Below are 26,946 nucleotides of genomic sequence, written 5' to 3'. Positions count from 1 at the left end.
ATCATTGAATCTTATTTTAAGTACTATCGAAACAAACAAATGAAATGTGTTATAATACCCATCGAAAACTATTAACATATTTTTTTTTTATTTTGATGCAAAAACAGTACTATTTTAATTCATAAATGGGCCGCGGCGAAAACCAACTTGAAATTTAGCTAATATTTTCAAAAACAAATAAATAGGACAGTGTTGTAGAATTTTAAGATAAAAAATACGTTTACGTACATTAAGTTTTTTTGTGTGGATAATTGTCCACAAGGACTAACAATTTCTAACAATTTTCGGTGAGTAAAATGTTTTAACACTAAAATTTAAAAAAAATCAAATAATTTAAGATTTCTTAAAGACTTTACTTTCTTTAAATTGTAAAATTAGAAGAACAGTGATAATTTCAAGAAAAAAAAAGGAATTTTAGAATCCCAAAAATTTGCAAATTCCACGAATTTCAGAAATTCTAAGAATTTTACAAATTTAAAGCTTATAAAATGTTAATAAGCAATTTATGATTTTTAAATTTTGAAAGAATATTAAACTTCTATAACTTTTTCAAATTTTGGAACCAATAGCAATTTTTAAATTTTAAAGTATCATTTTACAATTTCTGATAAGTTTTTTTTGACAATAAAATTTAAAAAATATATTTTTTAGATTTCTTTGAAATTTAATTATTTCAATTTTAGAGCAACACATGTCTCATGGTGAGAAACATTGGAAAGTGATAAACATTGAATAAAGAAGATAATTAGCGAAAAAAATGTTCACTGTATTCCGCCAGGGACTATTATTTTAAATTATGGAAATAATCAAAAATTATGGAATCTCTCTGAAATTTTCTAAAAAAATAAAAATTATAAGCTTTTAAAATGTAACAACAATTTAAGAACTTGCAGATTAAAAAAAAAGTTTAACTTTTAAAATTTGGAAACAAAAAAAAATATATATGATAAAATTTTTAACAATTTTTGGTGTGTTTAATTTTTTCGGGTAAAATTTGAAAAAAATATTTTGAAAAATGATGTTGCTTTAAGATTTTGGAATTTTAAGTTTTATTTTAAAAATTGTTAAATTATAAAACCAATAAGAATTTTCATAATAGAAAACATAATTTTAAAGTCTCAAGAATTTAATAATGCCTGACAATTAAATAGTTTTAAGACTTCTTAAAATTTTAAGCCTAAAAAATGTTAATTTTTTTATGTAAAATTTTAAAGAATGTTAAAATTCTTTGACATTTTTTAATTTTAGTATCAATACCAATTTAAACATTTAAGAATATCAAAAAAGTTATAGAGTTTTGAAAATTTCAAAATTTTTGAACCAAAAAAATTTATGTTCAATTGTGTTTTTGTTTACAATTTTTGGTGTGTATATTTTTTTACGGATAAAATAAAAAAATAATAAAAGAAATAATGTTTCTTTGAGATTATTAGAATTTTAAGTTTTATTTTAAAAATTGTAAAATTATGAAAATAATATTAATTTATAGCAGAAAAAAATTCAATCTCAAGAATTTAAGAGTGTTTGGCAATAAAAAAGTTTTAAGAATAAAAAAAAAAAAAAGCTAATAAAATGTTTAAACATTTTAAGAATTTTAAGATATTGAAACAGTTTTGATTTTTTGTGGAGTTTTAACAGTATTAAAGAATCTTAAAATTTCAAAACAATTAAAATTTATAGAATTTTAATTTTTTTTAGGAAGTCAATGATTTTTAAGAAAGCTTACATTTTGAAGAAATTCATGATTTTTTATTGTTTTTATAATGTTAAGAATTTTAAGCATTTTAACATTTTAAAGTGTTTGAAATTTTTAATTGTATTACAAATACAAAAAATAGAAGATATTGTTTTAAATTTTCAAGAATTTTTAAATTCAAATAATTTTGAAAATCTTATATTTTTTCATTTTGAGAAGTCAAAAATTAGAAAAATACTTATGGTTCAAGTTTGATAAATAATTTATAATTATATTTGAGACTTTAAAAAATAATAATAATAATAATTTTGAATATTAAAGAAGTTTTAATATTTTATTAACTTGTTTTATTAGCATTTAAGATTTTCAGGAATATAAGAATTGAGAAAAAATGCGAAATTTTGAGCATTTTTAAGAATATTTAGTATTTTTTGACTTTAAAAAAATTGAATTCAAAGTTTTTTTTAAATATTTAGAATTCAAATAATTTTTGAAATTTGAATAAATTAATCATTTTTGAATATTCAGATTTTATCAGAATTTTTCGGTATTTTGATGTTTGTCGAATTTAAAAATGCTTTTTTATTTTTTTCTATTTTGAAAGCATTTTAAAACCCAAGAATTTAAAAAAAATCTTAAGATGTTTTTTTTATTTTGAAAATCTTAACAATAAGGAAAAATAAAATATGAAATCAGAGAATATTAAGACATTTGAGGAAACAAATATTATTGAACGAAACATTTTACACACATTATCCTGTCAGTATTTCAGGGAATTTCTTTCAAACTATTAAAAAAACACGCTAATTTTAACAGTACCTGTCCTATATTTATTATCCTAAAAACATTAAAACAATAATGACTATTCGCTACACAGTTTTGAAAACGTTGTATTTTTGTTGGGGTAAAGCATTCTTGCAAAGAACTGTACTTTTAATATACATGGTTGAATTTCTAGGAAAATTTTGCAGAAATCAAAAAATATTTGTGAAGGAGAAACATAAATTCGCAAATTCTAACGATCATGGCACTTTTAACAAAACGAATTCGATGTGTTCGACAGAAATAATATTCGCATCTCAAAGTTTATTGTCATTTTTTGTTTAGTTCCGTAATATCTCATTTTTAGCAGTGCTCGGTTAAAAGAAGCTAAACTTTTTCTCCGTTCAAAACTGAAACAAATTGACACGGTGGACTCACGTTAAATCGCTCGCGATTTATTCTCCCTCTAAAAAGTATACTTTCAAAAATATATATAAACTGTGCCCTTTACACACTGTGCTGCTCCTATTTTTGTTTTTGTTTTTTTTTGTAGTGAGTTTGTAAGCAACGCTCGTGTGTGCTTGTTTCTAAACATGCATGTAAATATACTCAATTAATTGCGCCAATTAACAACAACAACACTCTCCCACGTGACTCTTTCCCAAAGGCCCCGTGATCAATCACTCACTCACTCACTCTCTCAATCAACAAATGCTCAACAAAGATTCTACCGGCTCGACTCCCCTGACCCCCTAACGTGAATAACCTCGCGCAAAAAGTGCCGGATGTGGTCGTACGTCGCGAAGCTGATTCCGACCGCGATCGGTCCCTTGATCCAGTTCATGCTGAGGCCCTTGTAGAAACCCCGGATGAAGCCCTCCTCCCTAAAAAAAAATCAAATTTTAATTTGAAATTCATACCACAAAACACAAAATTCCAACCTGTAGATTTTCGCCAGTGTCGAGCCGATCGTGAGGTACCGGTCGGCGCAGTGCGCCGTCACGCCCGTCGTCTGCATCCGCCGCCGCACGATGTCCAGCGGGTAGCTACTGGACTGGCCAATCACGCCAGCCGTGGCCCCGAAGACCAGCGATATCACAGTGTTGGGGCTGCTGTCCCCGGTGTACTCTGGAAAGGGCATGAAATGTGAGTGACGATTTTGCGCAGTGCAGCTTCAGCTGTCAAACGGAGATAGTTCGCAAAACTTAAAATTCTTAAAATTCTAAAAAATATTGAAATTTTTTAAAATTTTTAAAATATTTAAAATTCTTAAAATTCTTAAAATTCTTAAAATTTTTAAAATTCTTAAAATTCTTAAAATTCTTAATATTCTTAAAATTCTTAAAATTCTTAAAATTCTTAAAATTCTTAAAATTCTTAAAATTCTTAAAATTCTTAAAATTCTTAAAATTCTTAAAATTCTTAAAATTCTTAAAATTCTTAAAATTCTTAAAATTCTTAAAATTCTTAAAATTCTTAAAATTCTTAAAATTCTTAAAATTCTTAAAATTCTTAAAATTCTTAAAATTCTTAAAATTCTTAAAATTCTTAAAATTCTTAAAATTCTTAAAATTCTTAAAATTCTTAAAATTCTTAAAATTCTTAAAATTCTTAAAATTCTTAAAATTCTTAAAATTCTTAAAATTCTTAAAATTCTTAAAATTCTTAAAATTCTTAAAATTCTTAAAATTCTTAAAATTCTTAAAATTCTTAAAATTCTTAAAATTCTTAAAATTCTTAAAATTCTTAAAATTCTTAAAATTCTTAAAATTCTTAAAATTCTTAAAATTCTTAAAATTCTTAAAATTCTTAAAATTCTTAAAATTCTTAAAATTCTTAAAATTCTTAAAATTCTTAAAATCATTAAAATTCTTAAAATTATTAAAATTCTTAAAATTATTGAAATTCTTAAAATTCATAAAATTCTTAAAATTCTTAAAATTCTTAAAATTCTTAAAATTCTTAAAATTCTTAAAATTCTTAAAATTCTTAAAATTTTTAAAATTTCTAAAATTCTTAAAATTCAAAAAAAAAATTCTTTACATTTTTAAATTCTTCAAATTCTTAAAATTCTTAAAATTCTTAAAATTCTTAAAATTCTTAAAATTCTTAAAATTCTTAAAATTCTTAAAATTCTTAAAATTCTTAAAATTCTTAAAATTCTTAAAATTCTTAAAATTCTTAAAATTCTTAAAATTCTTAAAATTCTTAAAATACTTAAAATTCTTAAAATTCTTAAAATTCTTAAAATTTTTAAAATTCTTAAAATTCTTAAAATTCTTAAAATTCTTAAAATTCTTAAAATTCTTAAAATTCTTAAAATTCTGAAAATTCTGAAAATTCTGAAAATTCTGAAAATTCTTAAAATTCTTAAAATTTTTAAAATTCTTAAAAATTCTTAAAATTCTTAAAATTCCTAAAATTCCTAAAATTCTTTAAATTCCTTAAATTCCTTAAATTCTTAAAATTCTTTAAATTCCTAAAATTCTTAAAATTCTTAAAATTCTTGAAACTCTTAAAATTCTTAGGATTCTTTAAAAATTTAAAAAAAATAATTCTGGACAGTTTTGACAATTTAGACAATTTTGACAATTTGGTCAATTTTGACAATGTTTACAATTTGGTCAATTTTGTCAATTTGAACAATTTTGACAATTTTGGCAATTTAGACAATTTTGACAATTTTGACCATTTTGAAAATTTTGACAATTTGACCATTCTGACAATTTTGTCAATTTTGTCAATTTTGTCAATTTTGTCAATTTTGTCAATTTTGTCAATTTTTTCAATTTGATCAATTTTGTCAATTTTGTCAATTTTGTAAATTTTTTCATTTTATTCAATTTGATCAATTTTGTCAATTTTGTCAATTTTGTCAATTTTGTCAATTTTGTCAATTTTGTCAATTTTGTCAATTTTGTCAATTTTGTCAATTTTGTCAATTTTGTAAATTTTTTTCAATTTTGTAAATTTTGTCAATTTTGTCAATTTTGACAATTTTGACAATTTTGACAATTTTGACAATTTTGACAATTTTGACAATTTTGACAATTTTGACAATTTTGACAATTTTGACAATTTTGACAATTTTGACAATTTTGACAATTTTGACAATTTTGACAATTTTGACAATTTTGACAATTTTGACAATTTTGACAATTTTGACAATTTTGACAATTTTGACAATTTTGACAATTTTGACAATTTTGACAATTTTGACAATTTTGACAATTTTGACAATTTTGACAATTTTGACAATTTTGACAATTTTGACAATTTTGACAATTTTGACAATTTTGACAATTCTGCCAATTTTGACAATTTTGACAATTTTGACAATTTTGACAATTTTGACAATTTTGACAATTTTGACAATTCTGCCAATTTTGACAATTTTGTCAATTTTGACAATTCTGACAATTTTGACAATTTTTTAAATTTTGTCAATTTAGACAATTTTGCACATTTTGCCAATTTTGACATTTTACTAATTATGACAATTTTGACAATTTTGTAATTTTGTTGGCCCATTCTTTTTCCGTGCGTTTGAAATGTTTCAAGCTTTTGTTTACATCGTAGTTTGCCGTGCAATTTCAGACCATTTTGTGACAAGTGAAAATCAACCGAAAAAGACAAATTTCTAAACTCTTTCCGAAATCAAACCCCAATCAACTTACTGTAGTACTCCTTCTTGAGAGTATCGTACGTGAAGAAGGACGTTCCGGCGTACGGAATGACGCCCAGGATGGTGGCCCAGTAGCCTCGGTACAACGTCCGCGGGCCCTCACACTGCCAGATCTTGACAAACACCTCGCGCAACGTCCGGTAACCGGAGTACTTGTCCGTCACCGCCATCCGTGCGCGGGCCAGATCCAGCGGGTAGGTCAACGACTGGGACGTAATTCCCGCCAGGGCACCGGCCATGAAGCGGCGCACTTTGGTACTGAAAAGGAAACAAGTGGTCAAATTCGGAAACAATCCTGCACGAAATTCGAACTCACTCGTCGTGCAGGTCCACCTGCAGCAGCTTCCTCCACTGCTCGTGCGCCGTAAACTGGATCGCCGAGTACGGAATGATCCGGGCCATCGTGGCCGAGTTGCCACGCCACAGCGCCAGGAAGCCCTCGTGGGTGTACGTTTTGTGCAGGAAGAGCAGCGCCGCCCGGAACGAGTACGGAACATCTTTGCTGCAAAAAACAAAAGAAAAGAGTTTTGAGGTTAGAAGCTCCGGCACTGAAACAAATTTCGACTTTAAACTTACTTGATTTGAAAGTTGATTTTGGTGCGGTCGAGCGGAGCGATGGTCGTTTTGGCCAGGGCACCGGCTGTGGCGCCCGCGATCAGGCTCGTGATGACCAGGTCGCGGTTTTTGAGTCGTTGGTGGGGTTGAGACTGGTTGGGACTTGTGCCACTGCTGCTTGCGGTGGATGTGGCTAGGGATGACTTTGGGGTGCTGCTGGAGGATGAGTCTAGAAAAAAAAAGAAAAACAAAATTCACAATCATGGTAATATTTTTATAAGTTTTTGTGTAACAGGGCAAACATTGGATTGACCTTTTTCAGCGTTGAACGTCAATAAAAAAAATGATAATAAATTTGATACAAACTAGCAGGGATTTTGGTTTTCAAGATGCTTATTCACTGATAAATTTCCAGCAATTATATTTATTTATAGGATCATACAGTAAAAAATATCAGATATTATCTTTAAAGTTTTAAACACCACGGTTTTCAAATATCTGATATAGTTTTCCAAAATATTTCAATTTATGCATTTGGGAACTCAAAAATATGAATTACATTTTTAAAATAGCCACTGACTTAAAACGTAGTGTAGTTTTTCAATAGAAAATAGTTTTTAGTATGAAATACTAAAATTATTACAAAATACCGTTTCTTTTAATACTTCAGTTTTCATAATTTGCAGTATTGGTGTCAAACGACGCAATATTTTATAAAGATTTTCACTGGATTATATTTTTTTTGTATGAACCTCCCAAATTTCCACAAAAAAATCGTTTTTTGAACATTCATTTTTATTCATTTTCAGTGTGGGTATCAAACGTGTATAGATTTCCACTCCATTATGTGGTTGAAAATAAGTTTCAGTTTTTGGCATTTAATAAAACATAACACAATATTTAAGAGCATTCTACAAAGTTCTTTGTCATAGTGGTGATGTGTAACATAACCGTCTGCACCTTTTTTGTTATTTTATTGCACTAACCATTGCAAAACAACTGAGCAGATGTTAAATTAATTTTAAAACACTTTTTTGATGCAAATGTTGAAACTATGGCTTGTAATTTCGATTTAATGTTTACAAAAACCGTATTTTTTAAAACATTCCAGTTTTTTTTTAAATAGCAAAGAAATATGTTTTTACAAATTTGAAAAAATCTTTTTAAATGACGCAAAATTTTGTTAAAATTTCACTCCTTCAGTTTGTTTTAAAATAAAATACTAAAATTTTCACAAAATGCAGTATTTTTTCCAATTGCTGAAATTTGTATACACAGAAAAAAAATGATGACAGATTTTGTGTTCAATTCTTTTGTAATTTTACATCAGAAAATGATGAACTTTTATCAATTTCTGGTGAATATTCATCAGGTTCACATTTTTACACATTTTTTAGGTAATATTACTCAAAAAAGAGGTAATATTCAACCTACCAAATTTTCAACATTCCAAAATTCAACTTTTTTTTTGCTGTGTAATTTGCATGATTAAATAACCTATTAAAGTATACACTATTTCAGTAACAAGTCAAATACAGTGTAAATTTATACAATATTTCGCGTCGTTTGATATCCGCATTGCAAATCATGTAAATTTTAGTATTTTCAAATAAATACGGTATTTTGTGAAACTTTTTGAGTACTTACCCTTGCAATTTAATACATTTTCAAACATTTTTTTTTAAATCTTTCAAAGTCTGATATGATTTTGTTTGTTAAAAATAATGTAAATTTTTCTTTAAAAAAATTTGAAAATCTGCATAATATACACACTATTTATTACTATCAAAATGAAAAAAAAATTCAAAAGGGTAATTTGGCACTGTTGAAAGTTATGTTAAAAAAGTAAATGTACATCTCATCAATGTAAATTTTTTTAAATGGAAAACTTTCATAAAAAGCGCATTTTTTTCATGATTTCGAGTTTTGGATAAAAAAAAATTTGAAATAATTTATGGGCGAACTAATGATTTAAAAAATTGCCTAATTGGTCAAAGAGATATCAGGGTACAGACTCGATTAGCCGAAGTCCTCACTGCGAATAATCGAATCACAGAAAAAATGGTTTTCTTCGTCTTGTTTTGGGTCGTGGAGCTTCAATATGACCCCAAAATACTCTGAAGTGATGTGGAAATAAAATAAAAAATAGCGGAGGTAAAATGTTGAAAACTCTGTCAAAGATTTGTAGCACAACCTGAAAATTTCTGAAAAGTTGGCATTTGATGTCCCCTAAAACAAATCGTTTTTTGCAAATCAAGTTTTAGTGACAAAAAGTTAAATTAAAAATCGCCAATTTTTTTTACCGTGTATAAGTTTTTTTTTCAGTGTAGTCCTTATCCAAACCTACAACTTTGCCGAAGACACCAAATCGATCAAAAAATTCCTTCAAAAGATACAGATTTATGAATTTTCATACATCATTTTTGTATGGACGAACAGCTGCCAAATTTGTATGGAAAATTAGATGAACAAACTAGTGATGCAAAATGGCTTCTTTGGGCATACCGAAGGCACCAATAAAATTTCAGCCGGATTAAAAAATACAAAAAAAAATAAAATTAAAAAAAAAAAAGATTTCGTATAGAATTGCTCATGTACGCAAGAGAAAAAAAAAAGGTTAAATAGGATATGCACAAACCCAAAAATAACACACGTTTTCTCATACAATATTACATGCTTTTGCTAACAAAGATGATCAGCATGCTGTTGCATGTGATTTTACATACAAATGTTGTACTGTAGGCTGAATCATATTTTTAAAAGTTAAAAAAAAATGTTTTATTTAAAAAAAAATTATGGGAAATATGTGAGTGACATTAATAGTTTTTAAACTTAAAATGAAACCTAATTTTTTTACAGCTCGATTAAATTTTGACGTTAAGTTCGCAGGTAAACAATCTAAGGAACTTTTGAAAAGGACGTAACCTTGCTTCAAAATGCCCAACGTTACGCCCTATTGTAAAATTGTTTTAAAATTGGTAAATGATTTAGAGTTCTCTTCCTCGCTACTGTAAGTGCATGCAATTGATAACACTCTGTGCAAATCTCTCAGTTATTTTTCTGCACTCAACAAACCCTGCGTCGTTAATCCCAAACCTAAACAAATCTCCACCTGATGATATCTCACTCTCAATCCACAATTTACTCGCTGTCGTCAACAAACAGGCCATCTCACAACAATGCGACACAACGTCGCCTCAACTTATTAGAAGGGGCTCGTTCCTCCTTCCCACAAATCTATTTTAAAAACAGTCCCAGAACTTGCCAGTCACTGCTGAATACTCACATTCAATCGGCTTATCAGTCTCACGCGTTTTGCTGCTGGAAGTCGGATCGTGGCCACCGCCGGTTACTCCGACGGCCACGACCGCCGCCATCGAGGACGCTTCCCCGCCGGCCGTCCCCCCAAACAGACTTTTCAGATTGGTGGCCATTTCTCGCGAACCGGTTCTGTGACTTGTTTGAACTTTTTCTTCTGGATTTCGTTTTGGATTTTTTTTTTCTATTCTCAGCAAAAACGATCACATAACAGTCTTTTCTTGGCGGGCATTCTTCTTATCAGGGAAGAATTTTTGGACTGTTTGAACAAATTTTTGAAGGTGGCGCCACGTTTTACAAGATTTTTTGTTTTTTTTTTCTCGAGGAAATTCGCGCGTAATAAAGACGACAATAAAGCGTCTGGTTTTTGGGATTTTCTTCTTACGATTCACCGCTCTCGATGACCTCAATCCTCTTGCTTTGTCGCCGGTTTGGCTCTGTTTTCCTTTCTATCGGTTTTAATATCGCGACATCAAACAGAGTCGAGTTGGTTATCTAGTTTCGCCGAGTTGCTTCGTTCGTTGCCCTTTTCGACTTTCCAACCTTGTCCAAGGTCCTCCAAGATTGTGAAATCTGAAAATAGAAGCAGAAATAAATAAGTTTCTACAGAAATTTCACTTGAACATAGAAAAAAAATCTTCAGTTGCACCTTAAAACTACACTGAAAAAAATACATTAACAGGAAATGAAGCAAAACGACGACGACGACTCCTCCGCCTCCGGAAAGTTGTCGCTATAAATAAAAACAAAAATATCTCTTTTCCACACCAGCACTCTCACAACACTATCGGCAAAACACCTTACACAACTCGATTTTTTCCATCATCATATCTTTACGACGGTTTACACGCGAGGCACAAATACGCGGAAGACGTCTCGAGTTGTTAATATTTGAAAATTACTTATTTAAAATACAAAAAAATCAAACCTTTTTTAAAAATCAATTCAAATTTTACGAAAAAAAATAACAAAAAAAATTACAACCTTTTCAATCGTCTGGCAAACCGTGGATGGAACATTTGTTTTGCTTTTGGAGCTCAACCTCACAAACGACGACGTGATCTTGGCGGCATGGCGCGACGAAGGTCACTGGCTGCTGGTGCGATGATAGCGGCGGCAGAGAGGGAATTTGAGAGTTGTTTGAGTTGTGCGTGAAATAAAACTTCATTCAAATGATTGCTGACACCGAGCAGCGTCGCACGAGCATGAAAGAGAGCGGCTGAGAGCGAAAAGGAAGAGAGAGCACGTGACTTCGGCTTGAGTGTGCAGCATCGTGTGCGTTCGCTGACGGTCGCGAACGGAAAGCAGTCAAAAATCGTTTTCGATGAAGAATACATACTGACTGTTGGCACTTTCAAATGTCGCGCAATTTCAGTCATTGAGTCCGGTTCCCGTTCAAGCCCTGCTTGAGTATCAATACTTCTTCATAAAGAGAATAATTCTTGGGGAAATTGTCAAAAAAAAGTGCTTAAAAATCATGGGCCATCCCCTTTCGACCCTCCATCGATAATACATACAAAACACACGAATTTTTCAATTTTCAAGTGATTAAAATTAGCAAAATTTGGTGTCTGCCAGTTCTCAGCTCCCATAATTTTGATTTTGATAAATATAAAAAAAACATTTTTTGAGCTTAACGTCATCCCAAATTTTCGTCGGTGGCCACAAAAAGTCGAATCTGCTCCACCGGAAGAAACCCGGAAAAACTCAGAAATTGGACAGACAAACTAGGAAAATCTTCTAAATATTTTTATTTCTGTAGAAAAGTATTGTTTTCTAAGTTTGACATTGTGTGATAGACTCAAGCTACTTGGTATTGTTTTTTTTTCTGTTGAGTTTCCCATCATTATTTTAAAGCTCTAACGAAGTTGTTTAAAAAAATTCTAAATAATTTTTTAATTGGAAATCAGTTTTCCAATTTATTTTTGCGAATCAATAATTTGAATGAAAAAAAACTATTAAGAAAACATTTTCTATAAATTATTTCGGAGAAATTTCTATGAAATTTTTGCAATTTTTATAAGGCCGTTGCAAATATTTTTCGGAGTTTACGTCCCTCGACTATGACTAAAGTCGAGAATGGGGCAAAAAAATAAAAAAAAAGTATTAAAATTGAAATTACGAGCCATGGTTTCAACATTTGAATGAAAAAAGTGTTTTAAAATGCATTATACACCTGTCCAGTTGTTTTGCCATCATTAGTTTCCAAAATATCTAAATATTCACGAAAATTTTATTTTTCGCGAAAAATAAAAAAATTGCGGTGCTGTACGTTGGAATTTTATAAAAATTCCAAACCTTTTTAAACAAGCCCAAACATGCTAAATATGAAAAATGCATTTTAAATTGTTTTCAGTTGATTAGACTTCTATTTTCATTGAAATTTTGATTTTTTTTGGAAAAATATTTTTTTGACCCCTGTTTTTTAAGAACAATTTTGAAGGGGGGGCGACATAAACTTTGAAAAATATTTGCAACGGCCTAAATACTTATTGATTGAGAAAAAATGCATATTTTTTTTAAAACTATCATATTTGATTATCATTTTTTGTTTTAAAAATTACTGACAATTTTGGTATTAAAAACATTTTGTCCTATCAAAACGTGTTGAGCATTTAGATTGTGAAATTTGAAAATAAAAGAAAATTTTTAGACGCTAAAAAATATTTTCAGAGTTGGTCAAGCTTGATCACGCATAGATTTGGCAAAACAGTTAATTTTTTTCAGGGCAAATTTTAGTAAAATTACGATTTGTTCAAAAAATCGCGGCAATCTGGCTTTTTGTCGATTTGAGAAAAAAAATCGTTTTTAAGGTACTGATTTTCGAATATTTTAAAACCATTAAAAATTAACTTGCACTGTTATTCAAAAATACAATGCATTCGTCTCAGTAGGGTCCTAAAGCCCTATGTCAATTTTTATGTACAACGATTAAAAAAACGCTTAAAAACAATTTCAGGTCATTTTTTTTTCATTTTCACGCAAAAAAAAAAAAATTACAAGACAACATTTTTTCGATGGATCAACTATGGTCCCCTTGGAAAGAGCTGTCAAGTAGGACCTTTTCTGTCAAGAAGGGCCGCAAAGTTAATTATTCAAAATTGATTTAAACATCCATTGTAAACCCTTTGTGGTCGAACAAAGGTTCATTTTGGTCAGAAAAATAATCTTTATCGTTGAAATATAAGCTTAATTTTAGGACAAAATTAGCAGTGAAAAAAAAAATCGTGGGAGTCGTACGATATTCACAAATTATAAAAGGTGCACTTTATCAAGCATTTTTGAGCTAATTTCGCATCTTAAAATTAATAAATAACTGAAAAGTGTAACTATTTGTTAAATCATTGCAACCATTACAGAACTATTTATCAAAAAAAATGCTTCATGAAACAAACCAAGTACAAAGTCTTTTTTAATTATTTTGTTTACAAATTCGTTAAAGTCATAAATGTTGGCCTTAAAGTGTAAAAAATAAAAACTTTTTGTTAATTTTTGATTCATGACCTTTTGTCAAACGATACATTTAAAAAATTCTAAGTGTTTTCTAAGAGAAATTTCGGATCAAATTTTTCAAGATTATTTCAAAACATAATCCTTCAACAAAAAATAAAAATAAAAACTCAAAGTTGATTTATTTTAATTTTTGATATACCACTGTAGAAAACCAATAAGTTCGTTGTTTTTTAGCAAAAAGTTCATGGCAGTTTGCAAATTGCACCTTTTTTTTCAAAAATCACCTGCATAGAAAAAAAAAAGTTTTAAGGCGAAATTGCTTAAAAATGAAATATTATTTAATCAACCAAATTTTCAATCTTCCAAAATCTAACTTTTTTTTATCTCTGTCACTGTTTTTAAAGGGTAAATTTTGGACCAATTTTTTCAAACTACTTTTTTTGGTTCAAAACCAAAATCCATCAGGATATTAAAAAAAAACCCAAGGTTGATTTATATAAATTATTGAGGTCGTTTGGAGAAGGCAAAATATACGATTATTTTCCGGAAGGTAGTGATAGTTGAGTGGAAATTTTGTTAAGAGAGAGATTCTAGATTGAAATGTTACGTTACAATTTTGTGGAAGAGTGCAAAGCGATCCGAGTTGATCCTGGAAAGTTATTACCGATTTAATAGAAAACGTGTTTAAAATAATAAACTAACATTGGCACATATACCAAATTTTGCCTAAGGAATCGAGGAAGAGGGTGACCCTAAATTGTTTTTTTTTTCACCCAAAGGATTTTTAAATCTGTTGCAGAAATTTGTATTTTTTCTGATGTTCATAGATATTTATTAATTTTTGATAACAGCATAACTGTAATGATGTTTAAAGCATTTCGTGATACTTTCTGTTTCTAAATTTCTTAAATCAGGCTGTAAAAGTTATTAGGTGTCATCATTTTCATTTTCATCATTTTCTAAAAAATCAATTTAAAAAAAAAAAAAAAATTTATAGGGCAAAATATCGAGTTTATGAAGCTTTTAGGACAAAATTCACATTTTTAAATAGGCTGAAACTCCCAGGTCTGTAACTAAACCAGCATGAATTTGGTTCACATTTTAGCCGTCACCCTTTTTTGACAAAAACTACCACCATATGTTCCGATTGATCCAGGAAACTTCTTACAAAAAAAAAACACCTAAATAAAGCACAGGTTGTGGTGTTTTCGCATCAATAGTGTGTTATGAATACAAATTTCAATAAATTTGAAAATTCAGACTTTTATCGACCTTTTCTACAAATATCTGCAAGATTCATGCATTTTCGATGCCATAATTATTTAATTTTTGACAAAAACCTCTTGAAAATAAGCTTGTGTTTCAAGAAACAACTTTGCCCAAGAGTGCGAAGCGATTCGTCAAGTCAGAACAATTTTACAAAATGTTAACCCTGAAAACTCCAACCATTTCTTCAAGCTGTTCTGGCAGCACTTGCTGCTACATAATCAAGTTCAACGAATGATCTCTGCGTTTAATTTTACGCAGTAGGTCTGGCCGCTTACATTAGTGTGTGTGTGAGCTAGTTACGCATGGTAATGAAGAAGCACACCTCGAATGAAATTTTTTACTCTTTGAGCAAATGTCAAAAAAGGCAAGAGGAATGTTGGACGTTAACTTTGGAGCAAAATTTCAAAAGGGCGCATAAGCATTTTGACAGCTGGACTATTTTGAAAATTCCATAACAGCAGGTTTGATTAGAAATTTTTAGTTTAATTTTCGATTTACTTAAATTTTGCTGAGTAAAAGTTTTTAAAAATTAAAAACTTTTTTTTAAACCATTCACATTTCATCCACCCTCTTTCCATCGTTACAACACTGACCAACACTACTCTAGCTAGTTTTAATGTGTATTATCCTCCGTTATAGAGGAACCCGATCCAAGCCCGAGTCCCTCTGCTGCGTAAACAACCGTAATTCGCTGAAATGAAATTATTTATCCCAGCTTTTTTTTTTTGCGCTACAATGGAACGAGGATATCATTCGCCCTTTTGCTTCAACAATACATTAGAAATGATTCGTCCACAATTGTGCTTGTCGTCAAAACAAATCAATTAATGAAGGATCAATTTAGCTTTAGGAATCTAAATAGAAAAATTGTACACTTATAGTGCGGTGCTAAAAATAGAACAAATAGAGAAATAAGTGAAACGCCGACAACTCACAAACACTGCTCTCAATTAAACGTATAGTTTCTATTTCATTTGTGACTGTGTGCGACCAATGAAAATGTGCAAAGTGCACAATAATAAAGTCATTTCATTCAGCTTTTGTATTTTCTTTCTCAAGAAGCATACCGTATTAGACAGAGATACCAAATCGAGTCGATGATGAATAATAAAAACGTGACCCAAGTCGGTGTCGGGCTGACGCCATCGGAAGCAAAGTGTGCCCTTTGGAACCGACTCCCGGTGACTAGACTCAACACTCGCTCGCGGAATTGATTATCGCCGGCTGATAAACATTTGCAAATCAGAGTTTTGCTTTTTTTTATTATTTTTATTGGTGTGGCGAGCAAAAACAAAGATTGCCTCAAAGGTGATTACATAAATGCCATGCTTTTCGCGAATTTCCTCCCTCTCTTATCAGCAGTAAAGTTACTTCTCACTATCAGCGGGGACTGAGTTAAGCGACTCACTTACTAAGTAATTAATTGCTACTAGATCAGATCTTACCTCTTAGATAATCGACGATTTTCCCAGTTGACCAAAAAAATTAAAAACAGTCACTTTTCATTGGCAATAATTTGCAATTTTTCGTGTCTCAAATACTCTAGTTTTACTAAACAATTAAAACTGAGTATTTTCCACTTAAAGACTGCACACGCGTAAAAACTTCACCTTTGTTCCAGTATCGTAAAACGAGCCACAATCCTTCTCAAGATTAAAACGAAATAAAATCACACAAATATTATTATTTTGATTCGCGCTCGCTCCACTTTTCCTCTTTCTCACTTTTTGGTCCGAAACGTCACTCACACACACCCAAAACTCGCGCACGCACGATGTGTACGGCTCAACACATTTTCCACGACTGACTGAAGTTGGCTGTGCGCGAATGAAAGGCAGAAAATCAAAACAATAACGAAGACTGACAGCTAGAAAAGTGTGGTGGTGTGGTATGGCGCAGCAGTCTGTTTTTCTTTTGTCATGGAAGAATATAACCGTAAAATGTCAGCTGATTGTCAAAAAGGAAAAGGAGGACGCCGTTATGGAAAAAAATGGTAACGCTGCGTAGAGCTGGGAGTTATTTTTGATGATTTTTGAGAAAAGGGGTTTTTGATTTAATCAAAATTATTTATATTTTTAAAGGCTGTACTAAATGGACACATTGGATTAGATTCGCCAATTTAAATGCTACAGTCCAGACAAGATTATCCGAAGACCTTGAAAAAAATTCACTTCGGATAAGTGAATCACGATTTTTTTTTGTTATCTTGATTTTGATTGTTTTAGAATTTGTGAATACAAGATGGCGGTGATGAATTATAAAAAAAAATGAATATGGTATGGTAAATTTAACAAAAATGGGCTCGTAGAACTCGAATTAAATGATAAACGAAAGAAATAAAAAAATTATTTGATTATCCTATGTTCCATTCAAAACTTTGGATAATCGAACTTAGAATAATCGTAACTTCGGATAATAGAGGCTTCGGATAATCAAGTCTAAACTTTATTTCATTCAGCAAAGTAAATCTAAATCCACTAATAATAAACGAATAAAACCGAGAATAAAACCGTGTGCTCAGTAATAGCCAGATTTTGGAATATTTTCTTTATATTAAATTTAACTAATTTTTGTTTTTTAGTAAGATTTCGCTTCAGTTCAAAAGGTAATCAGGCCATTACAATCTCCAATAACTTTTTTTTAATGTTTGAAATAAAACAAGTTCTAATTGTATTTTTAGGTGACGATATACATTTTACTCCGTTTAGAATAGTATCCTACACGTCTACTACTTTTAGGTAACGATTTTCCACTTCCTTATAAAGTTATAAAAATCATATTTAATCAATGATTACATTAAAAAAAAAAACCAGGTGACATCTCTGGTCAATTTGGAAGTCGATGATTGCTTCACAAAATTATGTAACTTTTGAGACACATTTTGTTTAGATCAAAAATTCCTTCAGGGCCTTCAAGAAGGGTACAACCGGCACTTGCTGATTCGATTTGGTGCAAAAACTCGTAAGATTGAACATAATACAGACATAAACTTTGAAAAATATTTACAGCGGCCTTAGTAAAATACTAAAAATTCTTAAAATGTTTAACGGTGCACATCAACCAAATTGTTTGCACAAAGATTTTTGTTACAGGCATTTTAGTATCTTCAAACCTACGGGAACTATCGATATATTTTTGTATTCATCCCCCAAGCTACTATTTCCAAAGCGATTTACAACAATTTTTTTCAATTTTTATAATCAAATTATTTTAGGATTGGGTCCGTAAGTTCAACAATTTTAGAATAAGAAGACAACAACTTCCTTGGTAGCTGTGCACCCTCAAACATAAAAAAAATTTCATTTTTATAAATTCTTTAAGGAAATTCCTGGTTTTTTTATAATTCTTTAAAAAATACCTCTTTAAATATTTAATATTATTTTTTTTATTCTTAAGTCCGTTGCAAATATTTTTTGAAGTATATGCCTACCCCACCCCTTCAAAATCGGTCTGAAAAATCATGGGGCAAAACAATTCAAAAAACATCAAAATTTTAATGGAAAAAGAAGTCTAATGAACTAAAAAAATATGAAAAGGCATTTTCCTGCGTTTAAAATCATTTTTAGCATATTTGAGATCGATCAACAATATTTTTTTTTGTGATATTCCGCTGTAAAGTACTGCAAAAAGTTTTTTTTCGACAAAAAAAAATTTCGCCAGTACTTTGATATTTTGAAAACTAAAGATTGCTAAATATTTGGGCAGGTGTAAAATGCATTTTAAAACAGAAAGAAACCTTCAAATGTCAAAACCATGGCTTGTTATTTCAATTTTTATATTTTTTATTAATTTGCCGCCCCCCTCGACTTTGGCCGGAGTCGATGGACATAAACTTCAAAAAATATTTGCAAGGGCCTAAAATTCAAAAAAAAGCTCAACAATTTTATTTAAATCGCCTACAATTCTTTCTATTATATTTCTTTATGTTCTAAAGATTCGCAAAATTTTAAGAATATTTTAAATCAAAAATATGTTCACATTTTTTAAACATTCTTAAATATTTTCAAACAATTTCTTGAAACTTTCAGAATTTTCATAACTTTTGACTTCTTAAAATTCTTAATAAAAACATATTTAAAAAAAATTAGCCTTGAAAATTCTTGAAAATTAAGTAATTTTTTAAAAATATCTTGAATTCTTTAAATTTCTTTAAACAATTAAACGTTTGAAACACAAAACAATATTAAAATGCTTAAAACTCTTAAAATTTTAAAAAATTTCAAAATTCAAAAAATTAAAAAATTCTGTAATATTTTTTTGAAAATGACTATTTTTTAACGTATATTAGTTTTAAATTCTTTAAATTCTAAGCACTCTTAAAAATCCATTTTTCTAATTCTAAAATTATTTTTAGCAATTCTGTCGTGAAACTATTTACTTTTAAAGGTCAACAATTTTAAATCGCTTCAAATTCTTTCTATTATATTTCTTTAAGTTCTAAAGATTCTTAAAATCTCAAGAATATTTTTTATTTAAAATATGTTCACATTTGTAGAAATTCTTAAATATTTTCAAACAATTTCTTGAAACTATCAAAATTTTCATAACTTTTGACTTCTTAAAATTCTTATTAAAAACATATTTAAAAAAATAGCCTTGAAAATTCCTGAAAATTGAGTAAATTTTTAAAAATATCTTGAGTTCTTTAAATTTCTTTAAATAATTAAACGTTTGAAACACAAAAAAAATTAAAATGCTGAAACTCTTAAAATTTTTAAAATTTTCAAAATTCAAAAAATAAATAAATTCTCTAAGATTTTTTTTGTAAATCATTATTTTTTAACGTTTTATTAGTTTAAAATTCTTTTAATTCTTAGAATTCTTAAAAATCCATTTTTCTAATTCGGGAGATTCTAAAATTATTTTTTGCAATTCTGTCGTGAAACAACTTACTTTTCCTGTCATTCTCGAGCGATGAATCGGCCTACTTTTCTCTACCAAAAATCGCAGAAGGGAAAATTAAAACCTTTCAACACCAGTTCAATATTTTTTTTTGTTTTGATTGGTGAATTTACTTAGCACAAAAAGTAAAATTTAAAATTCCATTCAAAAAGCGATTTTGGAATTGCAAAAAATGTTGTTTCAATTCTGAAAATTCAAAAGTTTACAAATTTCAAAAAAACTTATAATCTTGAAAATTGCGAAAAAATCTATTTTTATAAATTGTTATAAAAATTACTCATCAAAAATTGTAAAAAATGTCATAATTGATAATGATTCCAAAATTTAAAAAAAGCCTTAGAACTTAATCATTCTTTAAAAATCTTAAAATTCTTACTTCGAACAAAATGCCTAAAACTTTAAAATTCCTTAACATTTTTAAATTCAATTAATTAGAATTAAAAACTTTTTTTTCTACTTTGAAAATTACATATTATTGTTCTTATATTTCACAATATTAAACAGATATTTTTTGCATTTAGGGTGTTTTTAAAACCCCCTTGACTCAAGGCGGTTCAAGAAAAACTATTAAAAAGCAAAAGCAAAATGTTTATTGGTCCTTTGAAAAAATTAAAAACTTTAGTTTTGCTTTTGCATTCTTCAAATAGTTTTTCAATTGTAAACTTAAAAGATTAAATTGTGAGAAATCTTGCTTACTTGTGCATAGGCGCATTGGTTTTTCTAAGCATTTTAATGTTAGAAGATTGTTTAATTTCAGGATATTTCACGGAAATTTACAAATTTCGCGATTTTCACGCTCTTTGTGAAATTGTAATTATTCACTGATCCTAATTATTTTTAATAGTTTATAATATTATGGTTCATATTTTTTTAAGTTTAATAAAACAGTGTTTTAGATGATAAGAGTTGATATTTTTTAGCTAAAATAAATAATGTCTCGGAAAATTGATTTTTTAACTTTTTAGAACAAGGCTTACATTCAAAAACGCTCAAATAATGCGATTAAAAGCTGTTTTGAAATGTTTGTCGTAATTTAAAAATTCTTTTAATTTTTTTCAATAGATGACAATATTTCTGGAGTTTTTTTTTTAAAAAAGGTCCAGTAAACCAAATTTCATTTTTTTTTTGCTTTTAGGGTTTTTTTGAAACCGCCTTGAGTCAGAGGTATCAAAAAACACTCAATAAGCAAAAACTGAAAATTTGGTTTATTGGACCTTTAAAAAAACTCCAGATTTGAATAATGTAAGCAAATTTCTCATTTTTTTTTCAAATACAATGAAAGAGAAATATATCTTGACTTTTTTTTGATAAGGTCCTATAAACAAATGTAAACATTGAGTGTATCCCTTTCACACCTTATGTCAAAGTCCATCGGAGTAAGCGGGATACACTCAATGTTTACTTTTGTTTATAGGACCTTATCAAAAAAAAGTCAAGATATGAGCTTGTACCGCAACAAACCCCGCAAATTTAAATCCCAAAACACAAAACCGAACCCAAAAGTTCTTTTCTTGACTTTTTTTTGATAAGGTCCTATAAACAAATGTAAACATTGAGTGTATCCCGCTTACTCCGATGGACTTTGACATAAGGTGTGAAAGGGATACACTCAATGTTTACATTTGTTTATAGGACCTTATCAAAAAAAAGTCAAGTTTTGTTCCATTTAAATTGCCTCACCCACTCACACACGCACACACACAACAATTCCATTTCGTACGGTTCCTTTTGTTTTCCTTGCTCCACCTTGCTCTTCGAGTACGTACGTCCGTTCTCTCTTCCCTTTAGTTCCTCTCTCGCGTTCACTCTCATTCACACTGCCCGAGACGATTATAGTTCGCCATCTTTTTCATTCATTCGTGCACGCTTGTGTGGGTGTGAGCAAGTTCATGCGATGGTGAAGGTGGGGCGATTTTCGAAATGTGGTGGTATTTTTGGCTGTCAAAGTCGATAGAATTTTAGAAAGTTTTAAATTTAGTGCAGAAATTTGAAAAAAGTTCTAATTTTCTACAGTTTTTGTTGGTTTCACCGTAGAAGCTAATGTTATTTTGATGATTTTTGGAGTTTAACCAAAGTTCAGACCCCCCAACCTGACACACCAACACACCCACCCCAGTGTGAAAAGTCGTAAGTCGAAAAGTCGACATCCGCGCTGGTGTTGGTGTCGACTTTTCGGGTTGATTTCCAAGAATAAACTGCACCACACTGTCCGTGTGCCGCATTCGTCGTTTGGCTCGTCGTCGGGTGAGAACCTACGCCGTGTGAATTCCGCTGCCGTGTTCCGTGTCGTGACAGTCCGTGCGTGCGTGCAGTGCCAACAAGTGCAACCAGGAAAGAACTTGATCCGGGAGGAAATTTACGGTGAAAACGAAAAAATTACGAACAAAAAAAAAGTTCTGGACCCCTTCCAAAGGGTGAGCGAACATCGTGCTGTAAGTGTGCGTGTGTGTCTGTATTGCGACTCGGGTGTCGAGTTTCCGGGTGGCCACCGTCGTGACGTAGATTCCGTGGGGCACAGGTGCCGCCTGTCTGCCTGGACCGACCGACTGTCATCGCGAAATTTGTCCCCGAGAAAAAAAGATATAATACAGATCCAAGGAGCCAAAGAAGGTGTTTTCTTCTTGCTCACTCCGCGCTCTCTCACGTCGTCGCCGCCGCCACTCCCGGTGTGGTCTGTTCTGTTGTTGTGTGTGCAGTTCGGTTCCACTTTTGCTTTTTCGACACAATCACAAACATCGTCCAAGGAGGCGCAGAAGCAAGGAGGTCTTGCACGAAGAAAAACGTCAGAGAAAAGAGTGACAACAGGGAGCGAGAGAGAGAGAAAGCGAAAGAGTTCTCGCGAAGCAGTAGCAGGCCAGGAGTTCCTGTCCTGAAGTAGCAGGCCAGCAGCAGCAAAAAGTTGTAAGTGTATTTTAGTTATTTTTCTTAGTGTTGTGCTGCTTTCACGCACACGACCTTAATGAGGGTGTCGAGCGTGCACTGGAATAAATCCACCCAAAAAATAAAAACAAGCTTGAATCAGCGGGATTTGAACCAACGACCTTTCGGTTTAGAAATTGACATGCTACCGCAATGCTATGACTGGGCCGCATTCGGATTGCTTATTTTTTAAAAAATTTCACGCAGAGGGTTTAATTTCTTGGTTGAAAAAGCATCATAAAGTCAAACTGCCTAATTTTTCTACAACACACTTTTAACAATCATCATAAATTAAGAATCACAAAACACAATAAAAAAAATTAATGCTTTAAAAACGCCGTATAAATGATTTTTTTTATCGATTTATTTTTTTTTTCAATATTTTTTTATAGGTGTTTGTTACTTTCAGTTTGTATTAGAGTTGGCCACAACAAATTTAAAAACAAAATGCTTTTTGATAATAGCGCTTTCTTGAGAGTTAGACACGAATTGGATTTTTTTTAAATCCTTCAAAATATATTTAAAAAATAGCATAAAAACGGTTAAATTTTATCCAATTTTAAGCACAGTATTTTTTAAGTGCTATAATTCGAGTACCTATATTTTAGTTATTTCCTAAGGCCCCTTTATATATAAGCCGAGTAGAAAATCCTTTCTTAAGATACCGATTTATAGGATCCAAATTTATTTTTCATTAAAATTAGTCAACTGATACGATATTTCTCAAGATTTATATTTTTAAAACATGGGGTAGGCCACACTATGTCCAGGTATACTTTTTCAAATAAAAGTTCTGCAGTGCTTCAGGGTGGCCACTTAAGTCGGGAAATCGGGAAAGTTGGGAAAAAGTGTGGAACCAAGCATACCTGTCTGAACATTATTTTAAAATTAATTGCACTCAATTCTTTTTTAGCAACTAACCTTAAATTTAAGGTTCCTATAAATTTTTTAACCTATTTAAAGCTATTTAACACATTAAATAAAAATTACATACTAATTTATAAATTAGACAGATTTTCTTAATATTTTTGTATGTACTAAAATAGGGGGACTAAAAAATAAAAAAAATATAAATATTGAAATAACAAGCTATAGTTTCAACATTTACATGGAAAAAGTGTTTTAAAATGTTAAAATGTTCAGTTGTTTTGCAATCATTAATTTCAAAAAAAAAAAAAAAATGACGAAAACAAAAAAATTAACAAAAAAAATTTTTGCGATAGTAAACATCGAAAATTTTCAAAAATTCGAAAGATTTTTAAGTCAACCCAAACATGCTAAAAATGATTCTAAACGCAGAGGAATGCATTTTTAATTTATTTCAGCTGATTGCAGTTCAATTTGATTTTTCGGGTCAACTTAAAAATAAAATCTAACTTTCAACAACAACAAAGCTAATGCTAAACCAATATATGAAAATAAAGCTTAATTTTAACGATTATGGCCAGTATCAAATTCTGGTTCCGTTTCATTTTGTTACATTGCTTGATAATTTGAAAACAGTTCCAATTTTAGTTTGGCATTTTTTTTAACCCTCTACTGGCCAAATTTTTTTTCGAAAATTTTTATTTTTCCCGTGTTCAGGAGGTTTTGAGCAACTTTTGTTCTACGAAAAACTTTACTTCTCTTGTTTTATGTTTTTCTTGTTTCATTTTTAGTATTTTAATTTGCTTTTTTCTTGTTTAGTTTATGTTTGTTTTTGGTAGTATTTGGCCTATTCTACCACCTCCTATCATTACATTTTGCCTATCTAATTTTTCATGTTTTTACAGTCACTTTTTTAATTTTTTGCTTGTTTTTCACATTTTCTGCTATAAAATGGCACCATTATCATTTAAATTGTAAAACAAATGCGTAGAGGCATAGTCTGGGACACTAGAAAAATTACTGCATACTTCTTTTTACTTAAAATATAGGAAATGTTAGTAAAAAACACAGCCAAAGTTGACCCCTAAATAAATGACATTTTTAAAAACATTGGCAAAGTCACATAAAACAAGTAAAACTTCCAACCCATACATTTTCTAAAATTTTAAGAGTTCTTCTTTCGAATGCCTTTTAAAGATCAAAAATTGGTTTAAAAATGGATTTTCAGCGATTTTTTAAATCGAAGCCCGTCTAAAGGCGGGGTTGGGTTGTAGAGGGTTAATTTCCTCAAACTTTTTTTTTTTGAGTAGGGGTAAATAACTAATAGTTATAAACTATATATAAAACTTTACAGTTATCGTTATGCTTATATAACGAATAAAATCCATAATTTCTTTGTTCTTATACAAAAAATTAAAAACTTGTTGAAAATAAGCAAAGTATTGAAAATAATTATTCTTGACGCAATAAATCCGCATTGGGTACAAAAATATTAAAATTTACAAAATAAAAATTTACAAAATAAATAACCTGGTAGACGAATTCCTAAATATTTTCAAATACTTTGAAAGTATAATAACTGTAAAGTGCTCTCCGATAAAAAATAATTGAATTATGAAACATTTAAAATTTAGTTACCTTTAATTTATTGCAATCCCCTTTTTCATTTCCAGTTAAACCCAATTATGAAATTCCTTATGTTTGGCAATTTTAAAAATAAACATTGAAATTTTATTAATAAACTTTTGGTTATTTCTTATAGACTAATTCTTTGTATTCTCTCTGAATCATTATTGCTTCCATTTTTGATGTATTTTTTCGGAATTTAATTGTTTATTTTAACTAAAATTTTCAATAATTTTTTTTAAATTTATTTTGAATTTTTTTTTCGATGGTTGAGTTGACTTTTTTTTATAGAGTATAAAAAAATACTTTAAATAAGAAATTCTTATTATTTGTGGTTCTGGAAATGTCGGGAATTTAAAAAAAATGGGATTTGAGTGGTCACCACCAATACTTTCATTGAAAATATAGTCAGGGTGAGCTTGATAGTCACTGTGCTTCTTTCAGAATTTCAGCTAAAAGGGGGCAAATTCAACTGATTACGTCAAATTGACCGTTGGTAAGGTAAAAAAGGAAACCCGGTAAATCTAAGTTTAATTCTTTGATGCCTGGTAGGTCATAAAAAACGACCCAATAATCAAAATTTTCAATACATACCAGGCTATAATTTTCGAAAAAGAAGCATTTCCCGTCATTTTAAAAAAAATATTGAAAAAAAAAACTGAAGCGTTGAACATGCATATTAATTTAAGGTTAAGTTTATACCCAAATCAGCAAAAAAAAAAAATGAATAATTGATAATTTACATAAAATATAAATTTTTGCTGCCAATATAATATTTTTTTAATCATGAATAAAACATTTTCCAAATTTTCTTAGAAATTTGTTGTACTGATAGTGTTTATAAACCTGAATATTTTTTTTTGTTCTTCTGTTTAAATTACACTCAAAAATTGTAGAAACAAAAAACAACAACTAAAAAGGCAGAAGTTAATAAAAGAAGGTGGTTGAACAAGCCAAATACTATCAGACACAAATATAAACGAAACAAGCACATAAATGCAAATAAAATACTGAAAGTGGAACAATAAATTAAAAAAGATGAAAGATGACATTTCGTACAGTTGTCCAAAATGACCTTATCACTAAAAATCGGGAAAAATTGAAAATTTCGGCTCCATTTTTTTTTGCGATTGATGTGCCGCAGTTTCAATCAATTTATAAGCCTAAGAGATTTATGATAACCTATCAGCAAGTGTAGACCTTTGTGGAACTTGTATTGTTTTTTCGTGCCCGAAAAGTGGTGGGATTCAGCGAGAATCTCGAGCTAACATTCGGGGATTTCGGGGGTTATCTGTGAATTTTGGAAGATTTTTGTTGTGGCAATAATTCGACAACTTACAGTACTAGAAGAGACACATACAAAACAAAGCGGGACATTGCAAAATGTCTCACGAACATTTAAAATATCATCAATGATTAATCAATATTTTCACGATTCTCTATGATATTAGTCCATTTGGATTTTTTTTACAGGTATGTTGAACATTTAACATTTAATTATTTTTGTTAGAAATTGGAGTGAATAATTTTAATTTTTTTTTTAAACTTTATAAAATTCATCTAAGCGAGCATTGAAAAACCTAAAAAAAGTTTTTGAAAGCATTCGTTACGTAACAATCAAACGCAAGGGCTGTTATCTACACTTCGGGTCACAGTATCAATATCCGCAATTTGTGATAACAATTTCGATGGACCCACGTTAGAGTGACGTTTGCGGAAGGGTTCATAGTATAAATCATTTTAGCTTGTGTGTGTTGCTCCCAATCCAGTCCCCTCAAGACTGGCTGAGAAAGAATGGATTTTTTGTTGTTCTATTCACAAGGTTCAAGGAAACAAGCCGGGATTTGATCCCCGAACCTTCAGCTTGTGAGACAAAACGGAGCAGGGCAATTTA

The 26,946-nt window shown here is 29.9% G+C and overlaps 4 protein-coding genes across 9 annotated transcripts in view; 3 read left to right on the top strand and 1 right to left on the bottom strand.

Annotated features, from left to right (window-relative positions):
- LOC128093133 (uncharacterized) overlaps positions 1 to 26,946 on the top strand; it is a 356,259-nt gene that overhangs the window by 128,184 nt on the left and 201,129 nt on the right. The gene's annotated exons all lie outside the window — the stretch shown is intronic.
- The window catches only part of LOC120432274 (uncharacterized), an 85,159-nt gene that overhangs the window by 2,519 nt on the left and 55,694 nt on the right, over positions 1 to 26,946 (top strand). The window lies entirely within an intron of this gene.
- LOC120432297 (mitochondrial coenzyme A transporter SLC25A42) lies at positions 2,743 to 16,548 on the bottom strand. Its single transcript, XM_039597483.2, has 7 exons — positions 16,184 to 16,548; positions 9,985 to 10,589; positions 6,720 to 6,927; positions 6,460 to 6,645; positions 6,136 to 6,401; positions 3,400 to 3,586; positions 2,743 to 3,342 (listed from the first exon to the last, which is right to left on the bottom strand). Exons 2-7 carry the CDS (start codon positions 10,130 to 10,132, stop codon positions 3,186 to 3,188), a joined length of 1,152 nt encoding a protein of 383 aa, XP_039453417.1. The 5' UTR covers positions 10,133 to 10,589; positions 16,184 to 16,548; the 3' UTR covers positions 2,743 to 3,185.
- LOC120432275 (signal transducer and transcription activator) overlaps positions 21,847 to 26,946 on the top strand; it is a 145,418-nt gene continuing 140,318 nt past the window's right edge. For all 6 annotated transcript variants that reach the window (XM_039597460.2, XM_039597462.2, XM_052708928.1 and 3 more), the window contains exon 1: positions 21,847 to 22,541. The gene's annotated coding sequence lies outside the window, so the exon portion shown is untranslated. The remainder of the gene's footprint in view (positions 22,542 to 26,946) is intronic.

Source organism: Culex pipiens, chromosome 1 (genome assembly GCF_016801865.2).
Source record: "Culex pipiens pallens isolate TS chromosome 1, TS_CPP_V2, whole genome shotgun sequence".
In the NCBI taxonomy this organism is placed as follows: Eukaryota; Metazoa; Arthropoda; class Insecta; order Diptera; family Culicidae; genus Culex; species Culex pipiens.
The sequence above is the reverse complement of the archived record's forward strand: the minus strand, read 5'-3'. Positions and strand labels throughout refer to the sequence as shown.

What these genes read in the sequence shown, in the direction of transcription:
- LOC120432297 (XM_039597483.2), bottom strand. Translation starts at nt 10,132, where the DNA reads ATGGCCACCAATCTGAAAAGTCTGTTTGGGGGGACGGCCGGCGGGGAA. An exon ending in AAAATCAACTTTCAAATCAA is followed by an intron (nt 6,646 to 6,719) that starts GTAAGTTTAAAG and finishes TGTTTTTTGCAG; the next exon opens with CAAAGATGTTCCGTACTCGT. An exon ending in ACACTGGCGAAAATCTACAG is followed by an intron (nt 3,343 to 3,399) that starts GTTGGAATTTTG and finishes ATTTTTTTTTAG; the next exon opens with GGAGGAGGGCTTCATCCGGG.